The following is a 17,936-nucleotide window of genomic DNA, read 5'->3' on the forward strand; positions in this document are numbered from 1 at the left end:
TATGGATCTAAATCTGTACCCCTTCCACCACTGAGTTCTCCGTGCAAGCCCAGTGAACTAAAGAGGAATATCTTCCTTGCATCTTCGATTGATTCCCTGATTGTTGATGTCAATGTTGAAATGTATATAAATCATTCAAGTGGTCGGACATACCAAGTAGCATTTTTGGGCTTGTTTTTCTCACAGGATCTAGCAACAGTGGCCCTTAGCTAGAGAGGCTGCAGAGGCCCCCTATCAAAGTGAAGTGGACATTCACACTGATGTTCTTTGGGCAAACTGAGCCTGTTGTAGTACCATACATCAACAGCAGGGCTATGTATGTTTCAGTGTAATTTACCAATAATTTAGCAGGTTTTTAGATTTAAGTTCAATTTCATTATGAGGCTGGAGCTAGAACAAAGAGTAAATGCATAGAAAGAGGGCCTGGTGTGGTACAGCCACTTCTTCTGCCTCTCAATCTGAAACTGTTTTAAGAATAAACACAATTTGTGTTTGCCTAAACACACAAGGGGAGCCTTTAAGCATATATGCCCATCATTACCAGATACATAGAAACATTGTGTGTACTTGAATACATTAGAACAGTTTACATCCAAGTGTTTAAGGAATAAAAAAAAAAAATCACCTGAGCACTGAAACTCATGGACATGATGACTCACCTCTACGGCCAGATGGGGACTGCAAAGTTGCACGCAAATCAAACTGGTAATTTCTCGGCATGACGTTCATTTTTGTCTCTTAAAATAACTCATTTTCTGACACTAAATGGTACGCATATTCGCTGCTAATGACTATTTTCACCAGTTATTTAAAATCAGCAATCATTTATGTCTTTATTCCAGCAAACGGCGCCAAACTCCACACGCGCGTCAAGACCGCGTGCCAAGAGCAGTCCATCCCTAGTGCTACATTCATGGTACCATGTAACTTTCCGAATCCACCCTGTAAGCAACAACAGCACACATTATTTATCTATCATAAAATGATCGACAGTAACCATTAACCACACCGTTAGCGTATTTGCAATGGTATAATCTTTCCTATTCCAAACCCAGCGGAGGTCAATTACTTTTATCAAAGGAGAAAATAATATGTTAAGAGCACACAGAGGTGTTTGGGTTCTTTTCCAACTACAGTTCCTTGTTAATTTAAAATAAATGTTAAGCTAACGATGACATTAAGTACTGGAAGTATTATGACCAACTTGGCGGATCTAGGATATTTCTGAGTAAGGAGCCATTAAGGGGCCCCAGTGTTCATAGAGGGGCCAAGTATTTGTCCAACACCCTTGCACACAGTTCCCTGTTTTGGTAAGGTACTGTTTATATATATTTCACCAGTCACACCATGTTCAAACACTTAATTAAACACATAATTTAAAAAAAAAACTCCTAACCAATTTTACATGCATTTTTACTGTACATAGACAAAATGCTCTCAAACACACATACAGCATGTGAGAAAATCCAGCATTTTATTTCATTTTTTAAAAACCTTTTTACTTTTTCACAAATACTGTCAGTTCAAAACATCTCTCTCACAAAAATACACAAAGTTGCATGTGGGTGACTACTGCACATTTCACTCCTCTAAAACAGCATTATTCTTCGTTTTTTGTGACGGGAACTGAACCGGACAAAAGACAGATGAGTGACAGGACAGGGGCACGTCAGGGTGCCAATCAGATTTCAGCTGGGGCCAATACCCCCGTGGCCCCGCCCCTAGAACCGCCCCAATTATTCCCTGAAGATGTCTTTTTTTTTTGCTTATGGGTTGGGCAGAATGACTTCTTCCGCGTTTACCTGAAGCCGAAAGGACTTTCCCAAATGGGTGATTGCCAATGAAACAACCATTGCATAAATAACAAATGTATTCTTGTACTGCTCACAAAAACAAAGAGTAGATGTAGAGAAGCAGAGAATGAGCCGAAGTAACTAAAAGGTTAAACCAAGTAAAGACGCTCAAAGTTTTGTTGTTTTTTGACGAAGTTGTGTTCTCGGAGTTGACAATGGGATGTTGTAGCAGTGCAGAGGTAAGTTAACAAAAGTTTCACGCGTGTAATGGCTACTTTCGTTACACATTGCACGCTGTGTACAACGTAACGTCACGTCTTCGGCAGCAGCAGCAGCAGCCCCTTGTTTCACGACAACTCGGTTGTTAGTTGTTTGTCTGCGGAATTTGGGACAGGAGGGGAGTTTCTTCAGAGCGCTCTCAACCAAAACAACGTCCAGGATAATAATCGCTTTTGTCTCTCATGTCTTTGCAGAGTAAACGCGACTGGAAGCCGCTGGAGGAGCGCAGCTGCACGGATATCCCATGGCTCATCATATTTACGCTGTTTTGTGTTGGAATGGTAAGATGAGCTGTTCTGCTCAGGCGTGTTTCCCCATGTTTCTGTTATGCTCAAAGGTTGATTAGATGTCAGTGCCTTTCTGGGGCGTGTTGGATAATTGTGCTGATAGATTCCCCCCCCCACCTCTCCTGCATTGCTCTCAATTCGAAACAGTGTGGTTCAAAGGGGAAAACATCAGTTTCGCCTTACACATTTCGACACCAACCTTCACCAAAACTTAAGAAAAACTGAACGAGGTTTATTCTTTGTTGGGTTATATTAGTCTTAGCTTTGATTTTTGTTGCACCAGATACACGTGACAATAGTTCCCCATCTTTGCATAATTACCCTGCACCGAATCCAGATATACCTGAAATGGTTTTAGACTGCTATCCATTCAGCTTTATTGAAGTTTGTTTATTTGCTGAACAATGTTTTTAGCTGCGTTTTCTTTTGTGTACAGTTGCATAAGAATGAGGGTTCCCTCGCTCTTGTAATTTGGTTCTCTGCTTCAAAGCAGAAGTTCAATCCTTGTTCAAACTGGTGTGGAACATGGGATCTATGAAGGAGTCTGACTAGTTGCAGGGGTGGTTCTGATGCTGTAATGGCCTGTGATGAGCATAATGGCTTCTTTTTTTCTTTCTTATAAGCTAGAAATCTAATTAATTTATATTATACTATTTAATTCAAACTTAAAACCGTGACAGAGTTTTTTTTTTGTTTGTTTTTTTTAAAGTTGAACCAGAACCAAAATATTTGGGCTCTCGGCCCACTCGTTTGCTACACGCCGAGGTTCCGATGAAGGCGTTTCTTATTTCTTCAAAAGAGCTGCCAAATTCAGTCCATGGGACGTATTCATTTGGTTGCAATTTTAGCAGCTATGTGTCCCCTTCACCCGACACACGGGACCTTTTTGAAGTATGACCAATCAAAAGACATACTGGGCTTCTTTATTTTGTCACTGTCACTTTGCTGAAGCAACATGCTTTGTGGATACTCATTCAGATATTTTTGGAAAAAAAACGTAGCTTCTCCTAAGCTCTTCGGGCTTTCATCCACACACAAACAGAGTTTTAAGTAATTTCTAAACAAGCCTATTTCTTTTAGGGTGATGGTTTTTAGAATATCTATGGTTGCAATGTTGGCACATAGAAGAGAAAAAAAACATTAGACTTTTGCCTTGTGATATATAATGTATGCTGTCATCTTTGTTCTCTTTGATTCAGGTAGATGGCACTCTGTTACAACAATAAAGTGTTATTTGTATATCAATTTCCTTAACAATGTTACTAATTGCTTGGCAAGGAGGGATCAGGGGGAGTTAAGGCTCTAGCATGGTTGCCGCGTCTGCTAGCGCGAGCGGTGTTGATGACGTCACAATTTCGTGCCCGCGATATATAGTGGCGCAAGTCGATGCGCCAGTAGTTGCAATTTTCTCCGTCACAGAGGTGGCGCTGCTACGTGAAGGTTACCGCTACTCTACAACCACGAAAGCGGAGAAGAAAACAATGCCTCTGTCAAGAGCAAGAATACTGTAATTAATGATACTGCTGCAGTATTCGGATCATTTAATTTTTTAATTCAGTTAATAGAGGTGAAGGTTTGAAGCCCCCGGCATCAACAGAGTCTCCTCTTCTTTGCCTTCACGTATCTGTCCCGTAGCTTCTTCCACACATTCTTACAGAACTCTCCCTCTTTCACCAAATTTCTGCCCATCTCTGTGCAGCAGTTTTGGGAGTTTACGTGCTCCCTGTGCTGTTTCACTGTAGTTTCATACAGGTGCTGTACAAACCTGTACGCACCTCCTGACTCAACCTGGTCTCACATCGGTCCATCCGGTCTGTCGTTGTTGGCGCCGCCAAGTTACAAAAATCGAGTGGTGCACGACAACGCGATGCGCCGTCTTTTCAAGGGAAGCGCCAGGCCTGATACGTCATTTTGACGTCACGGTCCGACACCGCCATGACAGACGCGTCAACTATAACTCCGGCTTTAGAGTTGGATAGATGTTTTATGGAGGACATTATGAAGGATATATAAGAAGAAAGTATCTGCTGCCTGATTTCAGTGACGGGGGCTCCAATGGACAAGGCCTGATCTCCCTTTGTAGCAATCTGTCAACAGAGAACAAAGAGAAAGGAGGTGAAAGTTTAAACCTTGGAGCCCTGTCATGGAGGTCTGTCGGGAGTATTTGCTTCACTGAAACAAAGAGACTCTTAACAACCGGCTTTTAGACTATACAGGCAGACAGAGACTGCAGCGAGAGAGAGATTTCACCTGTATTACCTGCCGGTGCTTTGTGTGACATCATCAGCAAAGATGTTGTCAAAGCTGGCGATCTTTGAAGATTCCAAACGCACGTCTCTACACTCCACTTCAACTTTCCAAAGTTTTTTCAGCTAATTTTTATTAATTTTATCGTTGATTTAGTTTATTTTGTTATCCAACTGTAACAATAATTGACACTGCAGCAACATAATTTCTCTTTGGGGAGTAATAAAGTTCTATTGAACTGAATTGAGTTGAATTATGACCGTGGAGGGTATTATAATCTGTTATGACATGCAAAAAAGAAAGGGGCAGCGGCATGTATTAGTTTAAAATGTTTTTTTTTTGGGGAGCACTTGACTTGAGTATCCTTTTTGATAGTTAATATCCTTTTGATTTATTTCACTTGCAGGCATGTATTTGTGGCTTTGCCATTGCCACAGGAGGAGCCACCAGGCTTGTCTCAGGATATGATAGTTATGGAAACACGTGTGGCCGGAATAACACGAAGCTTGAAGGAGTACCCCTCAGTGGTCGGGACATGACAGCAAACAAGTAAGCCTCAGTTGTTGGAGATGACACAGAAGTCTGTTTACTTTTCAGTATATTTTCTGAGCTACTCAGCCTCATAGGGAAGCTGTGAACTGAAGCTCTTTATGTTCTTAGATCCAGATCTCGCTAGCATGCATCCCTTTTATATCGGTCTTGTTAAGAAAATCTCAGTTGATGTGATATTTTTGTTATTTGTTTTTGGTTGTATTCCCCCTTTTGGACTGGAGCTCTCCATCAGCACGCAGCCTGAAGGCCCAGTTTCAACTGAAACAATGGGTCATGCTTTATTGATGGGCTGATTGCCCATGAAGGCTTTGAATAAAAGGCATTTCAGCAACAAAGAAGGATCTGTCTAACAGGGTAGCAAATGTCCCCATCTTTAATGTTCTGCCCAGACAAAACAGCCCCAACTGGCCAACATAGAAAGAGTTTTATCAAAGAAAGTGTTTCTTATTTTGAATTATATGGGTGTGTGTGGCAGTGTTGACCAGTCATTGAATCTGAAATTGCAACTTCTCTACTTTTAGGTATGTTTTCTTTCTCGACCCTTGCAACCTCGACCTCATCAACGGGAAGATAAAGTCCATTGCCCTGTGTGTCTCCAAATGTCCCAGTACCGAAATGATGACATACAAAGATTTGAAGCAGTTTGCTCTTGAAAATGGTGAGAAAACTGCACCGGTGAAAATATTTTTCGAAAAGTATAGGTCTAGTGTATTTACTAGATTATCTAGTGTCACCTAACTCCCAGCTATCGATCAACCCCAACATTATATCAACAGGTTAATACTGTATTAAGCCACCTTGTGCTGCCTAAAACAGCTCTGATCAATCAGGGTATGGACGGAGAACATCTGGAGGTGTCCTGTGCTGTCAACTGGGGGGGCTTCTTAAGGCTGTAGTATGGGGCTTTCTTGGGTACATCGCTGAGATATTTAATCCAAATGAGGTCCAAGGAGTTTGGAGGGCAGTGAGCTTCTTGAGCTCCTAGATGGAGCACATTGTCCTGTTGGGAGAGGCTACCTCTCTTAGTACTTGGTCTGTTACAATGTTTATGTGGGTGGTAATTGTCATGTAATATCCACATGAATACAAGTACCCAGAGTTTTTCAGCTGAGCACGGCTTCAAACAAGATGATCAATGCTATTCTCACATCTGTGGCCTTATAATTGTGGCCGACGTTGTGTATTGACATACATTAGTAATATCTGAAGCTCGACATGTACCGCAGATAATGTAGATTTTCAAAAAAAATTTCCATCCGTCAAAATGCCTGAGCAGATTGTAAAAACTATCCATCCTGCTTCCTGATGTGTCCGGTAGCGGTGACAAACGCAATCCAAGATGCCACAAGATGAACGGAGCACCGTCTCGGAAGTCAGCAGTATTGGAGCCAAAACAGTACTTTCTTTTTCATGATAAGACAGTATTTGCTCGTGAAACGTATCACCAGAGTAAGAGACTATTTAACAAGAGCATTCCAGTGAAACTAGAAAAAAAGGCAACGGGAGGGGGAGGAGTAGGAGATCAAATCAGTCAGTGATCAATGGTGCTTGAGCCAATTCCCACCATTGACTGGGCAGTCGTATGATGAAGTCTGAACACCAAATATAAGTGCATGCAAGTGGGAATTCTTGGTCGGTAATTGCCTTAATGAACTTGTGAACTGCAGACCAGAATCCTTAAACTACGGGGCAGTATCATCGGACATGAATTGGTGTGCCCGCATCAAGGCACCTCCAGCAACTTGTTTCACATTTCAGCTTAAGCCTATACACCTGAGCCTTAACCATTGTTGATTAAGAATGCTCACTAGGCCACTTTTGCCATATGGGCTACATATGTTTTGGTACATTACTTTCTTGTTCTAAAATGGTAATCTAATTTCTGCTCCCCCCCCTCCCCCTCCCCCTCCATCAGGCTCCTATCTCTGCTCCTATGATATTACTGCCACAAGATATGTGAGCCATCCAGACAGATTCACTAAATGCCCAAAACTTCCTGCTCCACCAAGGTAATTTATTATATCCTCTCAATTGAAAAAAGCTTTTCCACTTTATTAAAACTGTGATCACGAAATGGACAATTAAGATAAAGGGTGGTCATGACGGCTGCAGTCAACAGCAGGACTTTCACCCAGGAGACTGGGTTTCTGGCCACATCTGGTACAATTGTTAAGAATATTTTTGTCATTGGATCAAGAAAGCATATTTGCTTATCTATCTAGTAAGGACTGGAGAAGAGCATGGTGAAATATGTTAAAACCAGCACACCAAGTAACATGTTCATATATCTGATATTTATGAGATTATCATAAATAAATCTGGAGAATCATAGCTTATTCAGTTTTGGAATAATTTTACTGTAGATTCAGTTAATGTATCAGAGATTTATCTGTAGCCTTGCCTGCTTATACTCAGTCTAGTACATGAAGGTTATCTACATTTCTCTTCATACATGTAATCTATCTTAGCTTATAGTGTTCCGCTTCAGAGATAATTCATTTGAAACATTTAAAGTAATAGCATGCTTTTTTTTTTAAAAATTTATTTTTTTATAATGTTTTCAGTAAGTCTGTCCCCGTGTTCCACCGCTGTATTCCCACGGATATTGGCTGCTATGCGGAGTTTGCCCAGGCTTTCATCACATTTGTCAGTGACAACAACGTGTTACGTCGGGTCATCGCAGGGGTGACGACCAGCAAGGAAATCATCATGGGTCTTTGCCTGCTGGCTTTAGGTAGAACACTTTCATACATCTGTCCTATGGAACAAAGCCGGCTTCTGTCATAGAACATATGGATATTTTCTGTGGCTGATAAATTGTTTTTATCCAAAGAAAACCTACGGCTATGTTTTTCCATTTTCTGCTGCCACACAGCTATAATTGTGCACGAGGAAGGAAACTGTTTGACGGGAAGCTATTTTTGTCATTTAAAAATGAAAAAAAAAAAAAACAGGAAATGTCTGAGTAGTTACAGGAATCATATTCATTGAAGTGTAGCCTCCAGGCAATCATTTCAAATCTGATCCAAGTCCCACTATTTGTTTAGCAGAAAAGACAGAACTGATCCCAAGTCACTTAAAGCATCTGTAATCTCTTTGGATCTGCGTGGTTTGTTTTTTCTGATTGTCAATACATGACTGTTGGCACAACAGCTCTTTCTTTTAGGGATGTAAGAGATACAGTGCACAGTGAAAATGAGTACACCCCTGTTGAAAAGTAACATTTTGAACAATATTTTAATACACACACAAGTTATTCCCAAAACGTGCATAGAGTAAGTTTAATACAACATCTGTTCAGCTTACAACAGAAAAGAAAGGTCAATAATATAACTTAAATGACATATTGTCCATTTTTGTGAAATTATGCTGGTGCAAAAGTGAGTACACCCCTATGTTAAACTCCCTGAGAATGGGCCGTGTTGGCCCGAAATGTCATGAAATGAAAAGGCATTAAAAGGGAGGTCATCGTTGTGCGTTTCATCCTTGCCTTACATTGAAATTTTACATTTTGAGTCTGCACCAGGCTAAAAGAGACGTGTGTGAGATTTGACTGAAATCCTATGGAGAGTATCATGATCTGCTTCAGTAGTCACAGTACATGTTGACAAGCATGTTTCTTTTGGTGAAATTCAGCTTCCTACTGTTGATGGCATCCATACAGCCCCAAACCATGTCACTCCCACTACTATGCTTGACTTTAAGCATGGGGCACTTTTCTTTGTACAAATCACTTTTTACCACCACACAGGCTTGACACCATCGAAAGCTCTGACAAACAAACTAAGGATATGGATTGCTGGAACCATGTCCTGTGATCTGATGACACCAAGATGAACAAATTTGCATTAGGTGGTGTCAAGCCTGTGTGGTGGTAAAAAGTGATTTGTACAAAGAAAAGTGCCCCATGCTTAAAGTCAAGCATAGTAGTGGGAGTGACATGGTTTTTGGGGCTGTATGGATGCCATCAACAGTAGGAAGCTGAATTTCACCAAAAGAAACATGCTTGTCAACATGTACTGTGACTACTGAAGCAGATCATGATACTCTCCATAGGATTTCAGTCAAATCTCACACACGTCTCTTTTAGCCTGGTGCAGACTCAAAATGTAAAATTTCAATGTAAGGCAAGGATGAAACGCACAACGATGACCTCCCTTTTAATGCCTTTTCATTTCATGACATTTCGGGCCAACACGGCCCATTCTCAGGGAGTTTAACATAGGGGTGTACTCACTTTTGCACCAGCATAATTTCACAAAAATGGACAAATAGGTCATTTAAGTTATATTATTGATCTTTCTTTTCTGTTGTAAGCTCAACAGATGTTGTATTAAACTTACTCTATGCACGTTTTGGGAATAACTTGTGTGTGTATTAAAATATTGTTCAAAATGTTACTTTTCAACAGGGGTGTACTCATTTTCACTGTGCACTGTATGTGGCACTAAACATTTCATGTGTCACCCGTTTCAAAGAAACTGGAAGAAATGTACAACAATACAAAGAACACATTGTATTCTACGTGTATTTTTCGTTTAGATAATGTTTGATATACTAACATAGTGTGCTGTTTTCTTTTTTCTCTCTTTTCCTCTTTCTTTCCTGAATGCAGTTCTATCCTTAATCATGATGGTGGTTATTCGTTACATCTCCAAAGTGCTGGTGTGGATTCTCACAGTTCTGGTAATCATCGGCTCTATAGGTAACTCTTTGCACTCTGGCACTCTTTGTTACTTTCCACTGATTCAAGACTGCAGCACATTTAGTTTTTATCTTCAGTTTGTGGTTAATGTTTTTGTCCTATTAAGGTTGCAACTATACATGTAATCTTTCACAGGCGGAACAGGAGTCCTCTGGTGGCTTTATGCGGACCACAGGAAGGCCCTGGACAGTAACAGCGCATCAGTGTTTGGGAGAGAAGTGGCCTCGGACAACGTTAAGGCATTGCTTGTGTACTCAATTGGGGCTACCATTTTCACGGTATGTCTGCATGCACCGGCACTGTCTGTGGGCGATAAGTTTAAAAAAAAAAATAAAAATTTAGATAGTTGGTTTCACACATACTACTACAATGCATTAAGAATATGAAATGGAAAACACTGAGTGCAAGACTCAACACACTTAGGAAGTCTTGGGATTGTCATCTAAACAGCTCCACAAACTTTGTTTAACCTCTCAGGTCGTGCTCTTGCTGGTGATGTTCTTCCTGAGAAAGCGTGTGGCTCTCACTATCTCTCTGTTCCATGTGGCGGGTAAAGTTTTCATCCACCTGCCCCTGCTGGCCCTGCAGCCTTTCTGGACCTTCCTGGGCCTCATGCTCTTCTGGGTTTACTGGATAGCTGTGCTTCTCTTCCTCGGGACCACAGGTCAGGAGGAAGGCTTGTGGAGAACTGGCATTGTCATTATTCACAATTCAGAATGCTTGTCAGTGTGTGTTTCCTCCATCAAATCAGACCCAAACAAACAAGTAGAATATTAATTTTTTGACATTTTGTCTGGGTTTCATGGCACGACTGAACTCCCACATGTGGAATCTTGTGCCAGTCTCGTGATGTGGACAATGCAGTCAAAGAACTTCTCTTGTCATCTCCCACTTCTCTTTTTTCTTCCCTTGATTTTGAAGTAGTTTGTAAAACAAAGGGGAAGCACAAGAGAAGTTCATATGTCTCATTTTCGTTTTTATCTTCCCTCGGTTTGGGTTTATTGGTCTCATTATGACATTAATGACTGTCAAGGGAAGCTTTGTTAATTTTTTGGTGTTAGGTTTTTACACGGAGTCATTTGAATGATGAGTAATTAAGCCTTATACCTTATCAGCTGGAAAACGATTGCCCAGCTCTTGTCAAAAGAAAATGCTACGCGGTTTGATTTTGAAAAATTCAACACAACATCCTACATTTGAATTGCATGTTGGTTCACGCCCCAGTTTCACGACTGCGTGAACAAAAAGGACGAGTACCGCTGCTTCCAGGCATGCTGTACAAAAACAACAGGAATGTATTAAGTTGTCGTCCACAGAAAGAAAAGTTTGTAAAGTTTGTACCTCAGACAGAAACATGCAGCCCAAACTCACGCTTGGATTCTTTCACAGGGACACCTGTTAAGAACAACTCCACCGATGTGGTTGAATATCAAATGCAAGGCCCTCTTCAATACATGGTGTGGTATCATGCCGTTGGTCTCATCTGGGTTAGTGAGTTCATTCTTGCCTTCCAGCAGATGACTATTGCTGGAGCTGTAGTCACTTACTATTTCACAAGGTATGAAAAAGGTGGCAGAACTTTAAAAAAAAAATTTTTTTATTAAATTTATTTTCATGTCTTTATGATTTTGATTATGTCTTCTCCCCTGGTATAAAAAGGAACAAATCCCAAATGCCAGTCACACCCATCCTTTCTTCCATGACGCGTACCATCCGCTACCACCTGGGCACTCTGGCCAAGGGCTCTTTCATCATCACCCTGGTTAAGATTCCCCGTCTGATCCTGACTTACATCCACAGCCAGCTCAAAGGAAAGGTAGGTCATGAGATGATAGGCTTAAAGTATCACTGGAGAAACTTTGGCTCTCCCTACAGTTGTGGGATTTGATGGCATTGTCATAATAACAAACCTCTGTCGGAACGCTGTACATCCATTCCATGTTATTCTGAAACAGAATTGAGGTGGTTAACTGAGGCTTGGTCTGTGAGGTAGAGAAAATGATGATAAGGTTATAAACTCACATTTCAACCTCTGATAAATGACATTACCCAGATGAACAGACTTGTATAGAGCAGTAAAGTAAATGTCTGGAGTATAGTGCCTTGTTTTATTACAGGAATCAATCACAGCTTCGATCTCACCTGATTACAGCTGAGAGCAGAGGGTTAAACGATCGTGGATGTATTCTTTTTATGAATTTCAACCTGCACGTCGGCAACTTTACCAACAGAGCCAAGCAAAACAAATTGGACCGAGCAGGAGAGCTAATTAGTTATTACTCATGGATAGCAACAATGAAGCTAACCTGTTTTTTTTTTTTTTGTTAGTTTTTTTTTGGTGAAAGTGTGTCATTATCTAGTTGCTGGTGCGTGATGCGGTACCGTAAAGCAAAGCGGTCATGATCAGGTCCAGAAATGTACACAACAAGGGTTTGTGTATTTCAAAACAAGTTGGAAGCATTTAGTTTGAAAGTACGAAACTTCTCTAGTGTTGGTTGAATCTTAATCTCCAATACGGTTCCAAATCGAGCTAGTAAGTTGCCAACATTGGCACATTTCATCCATTTATAGATATGTTGTCGGTGAGATCGTTGAACTTCTTTAAATTTCTTCATTTCTTACAGGAAAATGCCTGCGCCCGATGCATGCTGAAAGCCTGCGTCTGCTGTTTGTGGTGTCTCGAGAAATGTTTAGCATACCTAAATCAAGTAAGTAATCGTATGCAAGTGTTGCAAATCCAATATTTTGAAGATCCATGATGTTTTCCACTTACAATCTGTTGTCTAATTATTTCAGAATGCTTACACTGCAACAGCCATCAACAGCACCAGTTTCTGTACCTCAGCCCGCGACTCATTTGTTATCCTGGTGGAGAACGCACTCCGAGTCGCAGCCATCAACACTGTGGGCGACTTTGTGCTCTTCTTGGGAAAGGTATCTCATAAATACATCAATAAATACGTCTACAACGTATGTTATGCAGAGTAATTCTCTGAAACAGCTTTTGGGGATTCAAAGTAAAATGATCAGCCACAGTCCTTAAAGTGGCAAAAATCTGGGTTTTCCGTTGACATTATGAAATGCTAATGTAGAAACTAGTCTTGACAAGTTGTTACGGTTTTGTGAGCATTGTGTTCAGGACTTGCATGCACTGCCCCCAAGTGGCTAAAATATATATTACCTGTTCATGTTGCCACTTGCGTTTAATGTTCTCCAGTTAACCTTGCGTCTACATTCTCAGATTCTTATAGTTTCCTGCACAGCTTTTGCTGGCATCCTGGCTTTGAACTACCAGAGGGACTACACCGTGTGGGTGCTGCCTCTCCTCATTGTCTGTTTATTTGCCTTCCTCGTGGCCCATTGCTTCCTTTCTGTGTTTGAGAACGTCGTCGACGTCCTGTTCCTCTGCTTCGCTGTGGACACAAAGTATAATGATGGCAGCTCTGGGCGCGAGTACTACATGGACAAATCCTTAATGGTGAGAGTTTGATTGGGCATCCCGGGGGTGTTGTCATGATAATTCCAGGGCTCGGTGGAAAGACGTACCTCAGCATAAACTTACAGTGGCTTATGCATAAGTGACCATAAGAAGAATTTTGAATTACTAATATTCAATTATTGGTAAAAACTAAATTGGACAAGCTGAAATTCAAGATGAAACGGCCATTTTGACCTAAAATCCCAGTCTTTCTTGTCCTTTACGATTCCCTATTTTGTCATTTGAATGATTTTTTTGTTTTAATCCTTTTTAATCACTATGTGTCCCATTCCAGGAATTTGTTGAGAACAGTAAAAAAATGGGTCGCTCCAAACCAAAAGAGGGAGATGGGAAGGAAATGAAGCCCATGGTGAGTTGAAAAACGTTTGAGTATTTGTTTTGTTTAGAATTTAAATTCGAGCTGGACAGAGAATGAATATGTGGGTGTGATTATGGTGAAGGGGGTCTTTAATTTTTGTTTTTACTTTATTTTGCAGGCACGTGGAAGCACTTTAGCTTGACCAGGAGTCAGTTAGACTGTTAAAGAATACTTTTACCAGCATGAAACAGGAATATTGGTGATATTAAAGTATATTTTGTACAGACGCTTTGAACGGTCGCAGCCTTCATCTCACTTGGCCTTCAGTTTTTGACGGATGATTTTTAAGGAAAACTTTTGCGACTTGTAGAATGTGGTGAAAGCTCATTTGCCTTTGTTTTGTCATCTAAAAGTTGTTTTCTTCTTTATCCAGCTGACATTTCCTTTTCAGTGAATTCTCAATAATGTATGTAACTTAACTTGGTTCAACGTATTTTTGTTGTTTTTCTGTCTTTTTAAAAAAAAAAAACGTGCCATGTTTAACTGAAATTTGATCGATTGAGAGCATATTTTAAAACAAAGGACTCACCATATGTGTCTGTTTTTCACAAAACAAATTGTATATAACTAATAAACATTTTTTATTACAATTACAAACACAGTGTGATTGTTTTTCCAGATCAAGCATCAATTAAACACGAGTGTCACTAGAAGTGTCTTCTGTACAGCCTCAGTCTGTATAATAAAACGTTAAACTTGTCATAGAAGGCAGATGTCTTAGTGGGATGTGACTTGATGCCATTATTTGGTGCCATCGTACCTGCAAGAAGGTAGAAGAATAGAACAGAAACTTTATCGTCATTGTATAAAATACAACAAAATTGGAGATGCTGCTCCTCATGGTGGACAACAACATTCCACATAAATACTAAAAATGATAAAAGAAAACACTCACTGCTCACCCTCACGATCACAAACAACATGAAAAAATTGAGTCCATAGTGCAAATCAATTCTGCAACCAGCAGCAGTAAAGTGCAACCTGGACATTTTGAGTATGGGCATACAATAGAAACTGACTCAATATTTTTGACATAATCTCCAAACAAGTTCTGATCACATCCTTATTCCCAGATCTCAGTGTTTACTGGTGTAATGTGTATATACCGTAAAGGTTTGATATCGCTTACTGAGCTGCTATGTAAATTTGAAATAAAAACTGAATTGAATTATTTACTAATGAATAAAATGTTACATTTACTGGAAAATGGCTAAATGGAACATAATATTAGTTAATTTTGCAGAACATTACAATTTGTTTGAACATGAGATTGTAAAGGACTTTTAAAAGGAGTTTTTAAGCGTTTAAATATTCTACTTTTAGAGTCTGTTAGACTTTAAACACAAACAGTGGAATTTATTTTCTCTTCTCTCCTGCTTTACTGAAACAAGTACAATAAAACAAAAGAAATGAACCGACATTAACATTTAGAAAGAGAAGGGGCAGCTTCGTTCTGTGGTGTCAACCGAGTGTAACCACCTGAGGGCAGCATGTCTTCTAAAATGCATTGACCCTTTACTTCCCAATCATCAGGAGTTGGCATCCACTTATAAATGCCCCGAGTTCACTTACAGAAAGTAAATAATGCTGACATTTTTACTTCTCATTACTTTCCAGTCAATCCACACTTTAGGACTTCAAACTATTTTACAAAAAAATAACCTAAATTGTGTCATCGGCACATTTTTACACTCCTACATTACGCGTCTCTATATTTTGATTTTTGCAGATCCATTTTTTTCTATATTATTTCCAAGCACAAAGATTATGCTAAACTAAATTCACTGTAGAACTGACTTTCCCCTTATTCAAAAGACTAACGTTACAACACGTTGTACGTTCAAACTCTCTGTGGAAGTAGAAGACTGGCCCATAAATCTGTTTTCCATCAGTGTCTCCCCACTCTATTGATCGATACAATACTGTCTCATCCCTTCCAGTTCAGTGTTGAACAGCCAAGAATCAAACCACTAAGCAGTTAGTAGTTATTGATGGGAAAGCTCTCTCTGCACACTGCTGTCCACCTCCATAAAACACGTAAACCTAGAGGAAAACAGCTCGATGGCCAGCTGATGAGTCACACCAAGCTGATTTCTGTAATACAGCATAATGACCATTCCTGGAAGCTCAGTGTTAATGGATAGGAAAAAAGGATAATGCAGACATGACTCCCTGAGACAAGAATCTTCCTTTTTTTTTTTTTATGTAGGTGAACTGTGTAATGGAATAATTATCCTGATGTAAGGATCGTATTTAGCCCTTATGATGTATTAAAACCTCTTTCGTAACACATACCTGTGCGTTTGTGTGTGTGTGTGGGGGGGGGGGGGAACGTCGCTCAATGCTGGCCCTAACACTGCCTACCTATTCAACAATCATTTACTTCCTGACATAAAATCCAAACCTCTCATTTAACAGCAAAATGGATGACAGCCATTAGACGTGTCCTGTCGCCCTTCCAAAGAAGATATTTATTGTTTACACAGGAACAGCCACATAGATCTGCTGTGTGTGTTTGACAGAGTGTGCGGTGACCAACATTGATGTAACCATTAGGGTGAGCCATTCTGCCTCTGAAGCAGCTTGCCCTGAAAGCTCAACTCAGCCGTTTTCAGTTTAGCTACACAAACAAGAGTTGAGTGATGTGACAAGCCCATAATAATGCTGTTGACACTGAAACGGAGAGTGAGGCTGATAAAGTTTCACAATGCAATACTTTAAACCTGAATACAGCAGCAAATAACTAATAAACGAGAGCGATGCCCCTATCTCTCTCTGCCTGCACCCTATATCCTGTCCCAAGGCTCAGTTTCCATGTTCAGTCCTAATTCTGTATGATATACAGACTATGCCCCAAACTATTCATCATTAAGGAAATACATATCTTGGCTAAATGTTGGCTAAATATCACTGTGAAGTTTCTCTTGAAAATGTAAACATGTTCATAATGAGGTGATCAGTTTGCTGATACGCTCGTCGTTTGTTAGCCTTTTGTAGTTTCTTCTAAATACACTGCAAACGTCACAGTTTCTCAGAGTAAGCAATGCAAAATCCTGAGCAGTTTTTCATGTCTATCAATGATTTTGGGGTTCCCGGGGACTGTCGACTGACTCGCAAACACACAATTATGGGTGATGTGGCAACGCCTGCATGTTTGTGATCGCAAACGGCCGAAATTCTACTTTTCTCTTTTGTGTAGCATACTTCCTTCAGTTAAGAAGAGATGGATAAGGTCTTACTCCATACAGGCACCTAAATATGTATATATTTTTTTAGCTATTTTTTGGGAACCAGTTTGGATTTAACTTTCATTTTGCGCGCTTTTCGCGCATCAGTGTGACATTCAGTGTCTTTTTAAAGTTGTGCGTAATATCTTTTTATTTTTTAAATAAACTACTGAAAATTATTGGGATTGTGATCATAATTAGAAGAAAGAAACACCTATACAGAAAGGTCAAGCCATTGAACAATAGACTTAAAGTCAGAATATTCCTTATGTTGCTGTGCTGGATTTATGTATTCTTTTTAAAAGCTTCTGTCATGGGAGTCCACCAACTTCAAAAAGTGTAGTAATAAATCAGCACTTGTTTAATATGAACCATCAACCCTTAATCGAAAGTATGATGAATTAACTGCATGGCAGTAAATGATCATTAGTGAGATGCAATACAGATAACTTATTCCATAGCCTTAACTGCATCGTCTGTCAGTATTAACAGTGAGTAGGTGGTATGGCCAGTCAACTTCCTCAGCTGATACAAAAGTTTACAACCACATCAGCTGAGGTGGTTATAATGCCTAAACACCCATAGAATACCTGAGGGGGCTAAACCTTAACTAAACCCCATCCTTCACCAGAGCTTGCAGGTGATAAAAGAACCTGCATCACAAAGCATTGCTTATCCAACAAACCTGATTTCCGATCATCAAAACGGCTTCCTGTAATTTGAGGCATTTCCCATCAGCTCTCAGTCCCCCACCAAACACAGGCAGATCACTTTTTATTGTTGTTGAGCTGACTCCAGCAGCAAGCTTGAGTGATTGGACATGAGCCATACAGATGGTATCTCACCACATTTCTAAGGTCAGCACATAAGGGCAAAGAGAAAGTGTGTGAAAATGAAAGTTTGATATTTACCCAGAGGCTTCCCTATCTGGAACTACTGACAGGTCCCATTGCCAACACATACACACACATTTATCTATTGTGTGAGTT

General features: G+C 40.1%; 1 protein-coding gene across 1 annotated transcript; it reads left to right on the top strand.

Annotated features, from left to right (window-relative positions):
- Positions 1 to 1,765: 1,765 nt before the first annotated feature.
- Positions 1,766 to 14,317, top strand: slc44a1a (solute carrier family 44 member 1a). The gene is made up of 16 exons (XM_075462915.1): positions 1,766 to 2,032; positions 2,267 to 2,353; positions 5,013 to 5,155; positions 5,680 to 5,816; positions 7,074 to 7,167; positions 7,723 to 7,892; positions 9,774 to 9,863; positions 9,999 to 10,141; positions 10,341 to 10,527; positions 11,253 to 11,421; positions 11,523 to 11,679; positions 12,488 to 12,571; positions 12,660 to 12,797; positions 13,105 to 13,341; positions 13,637 to 13,711; positions 13,839 to 14,317. Exons 1-16 carry the CDS (start codon positions 2,009 to 2,011, stop codon positions 13,860 to 13,862), a joined length of 1,959 nt encoding a protein of 652 aa, XP_075319030.1. The 5' UTR covers positions 1,766 to 2,008; the 3' UTR covers positions 13,863 to 14,317.
- The last annotated feature ends 3,619 nt before the right edge of the window (positions 14,318 to 17,936 follow it).

The sequence above is a fragment of the Odontesthes bonariensis genome, chromosome 4 (genome assembly GCF_027942865.1).
Source record: "Odontesthes bonariensis isolate fOdoBon6 chromosome 4, fOdoBon6.hap1, whole genome shotgun sequence".
NCBI classification, from domain to species: Eukaryota; Metazoa; Chordata; class Actinopteri; order Atheriniformes; family Atherinopsidae; genus Odontesthes; species Odontesthes bonariensis.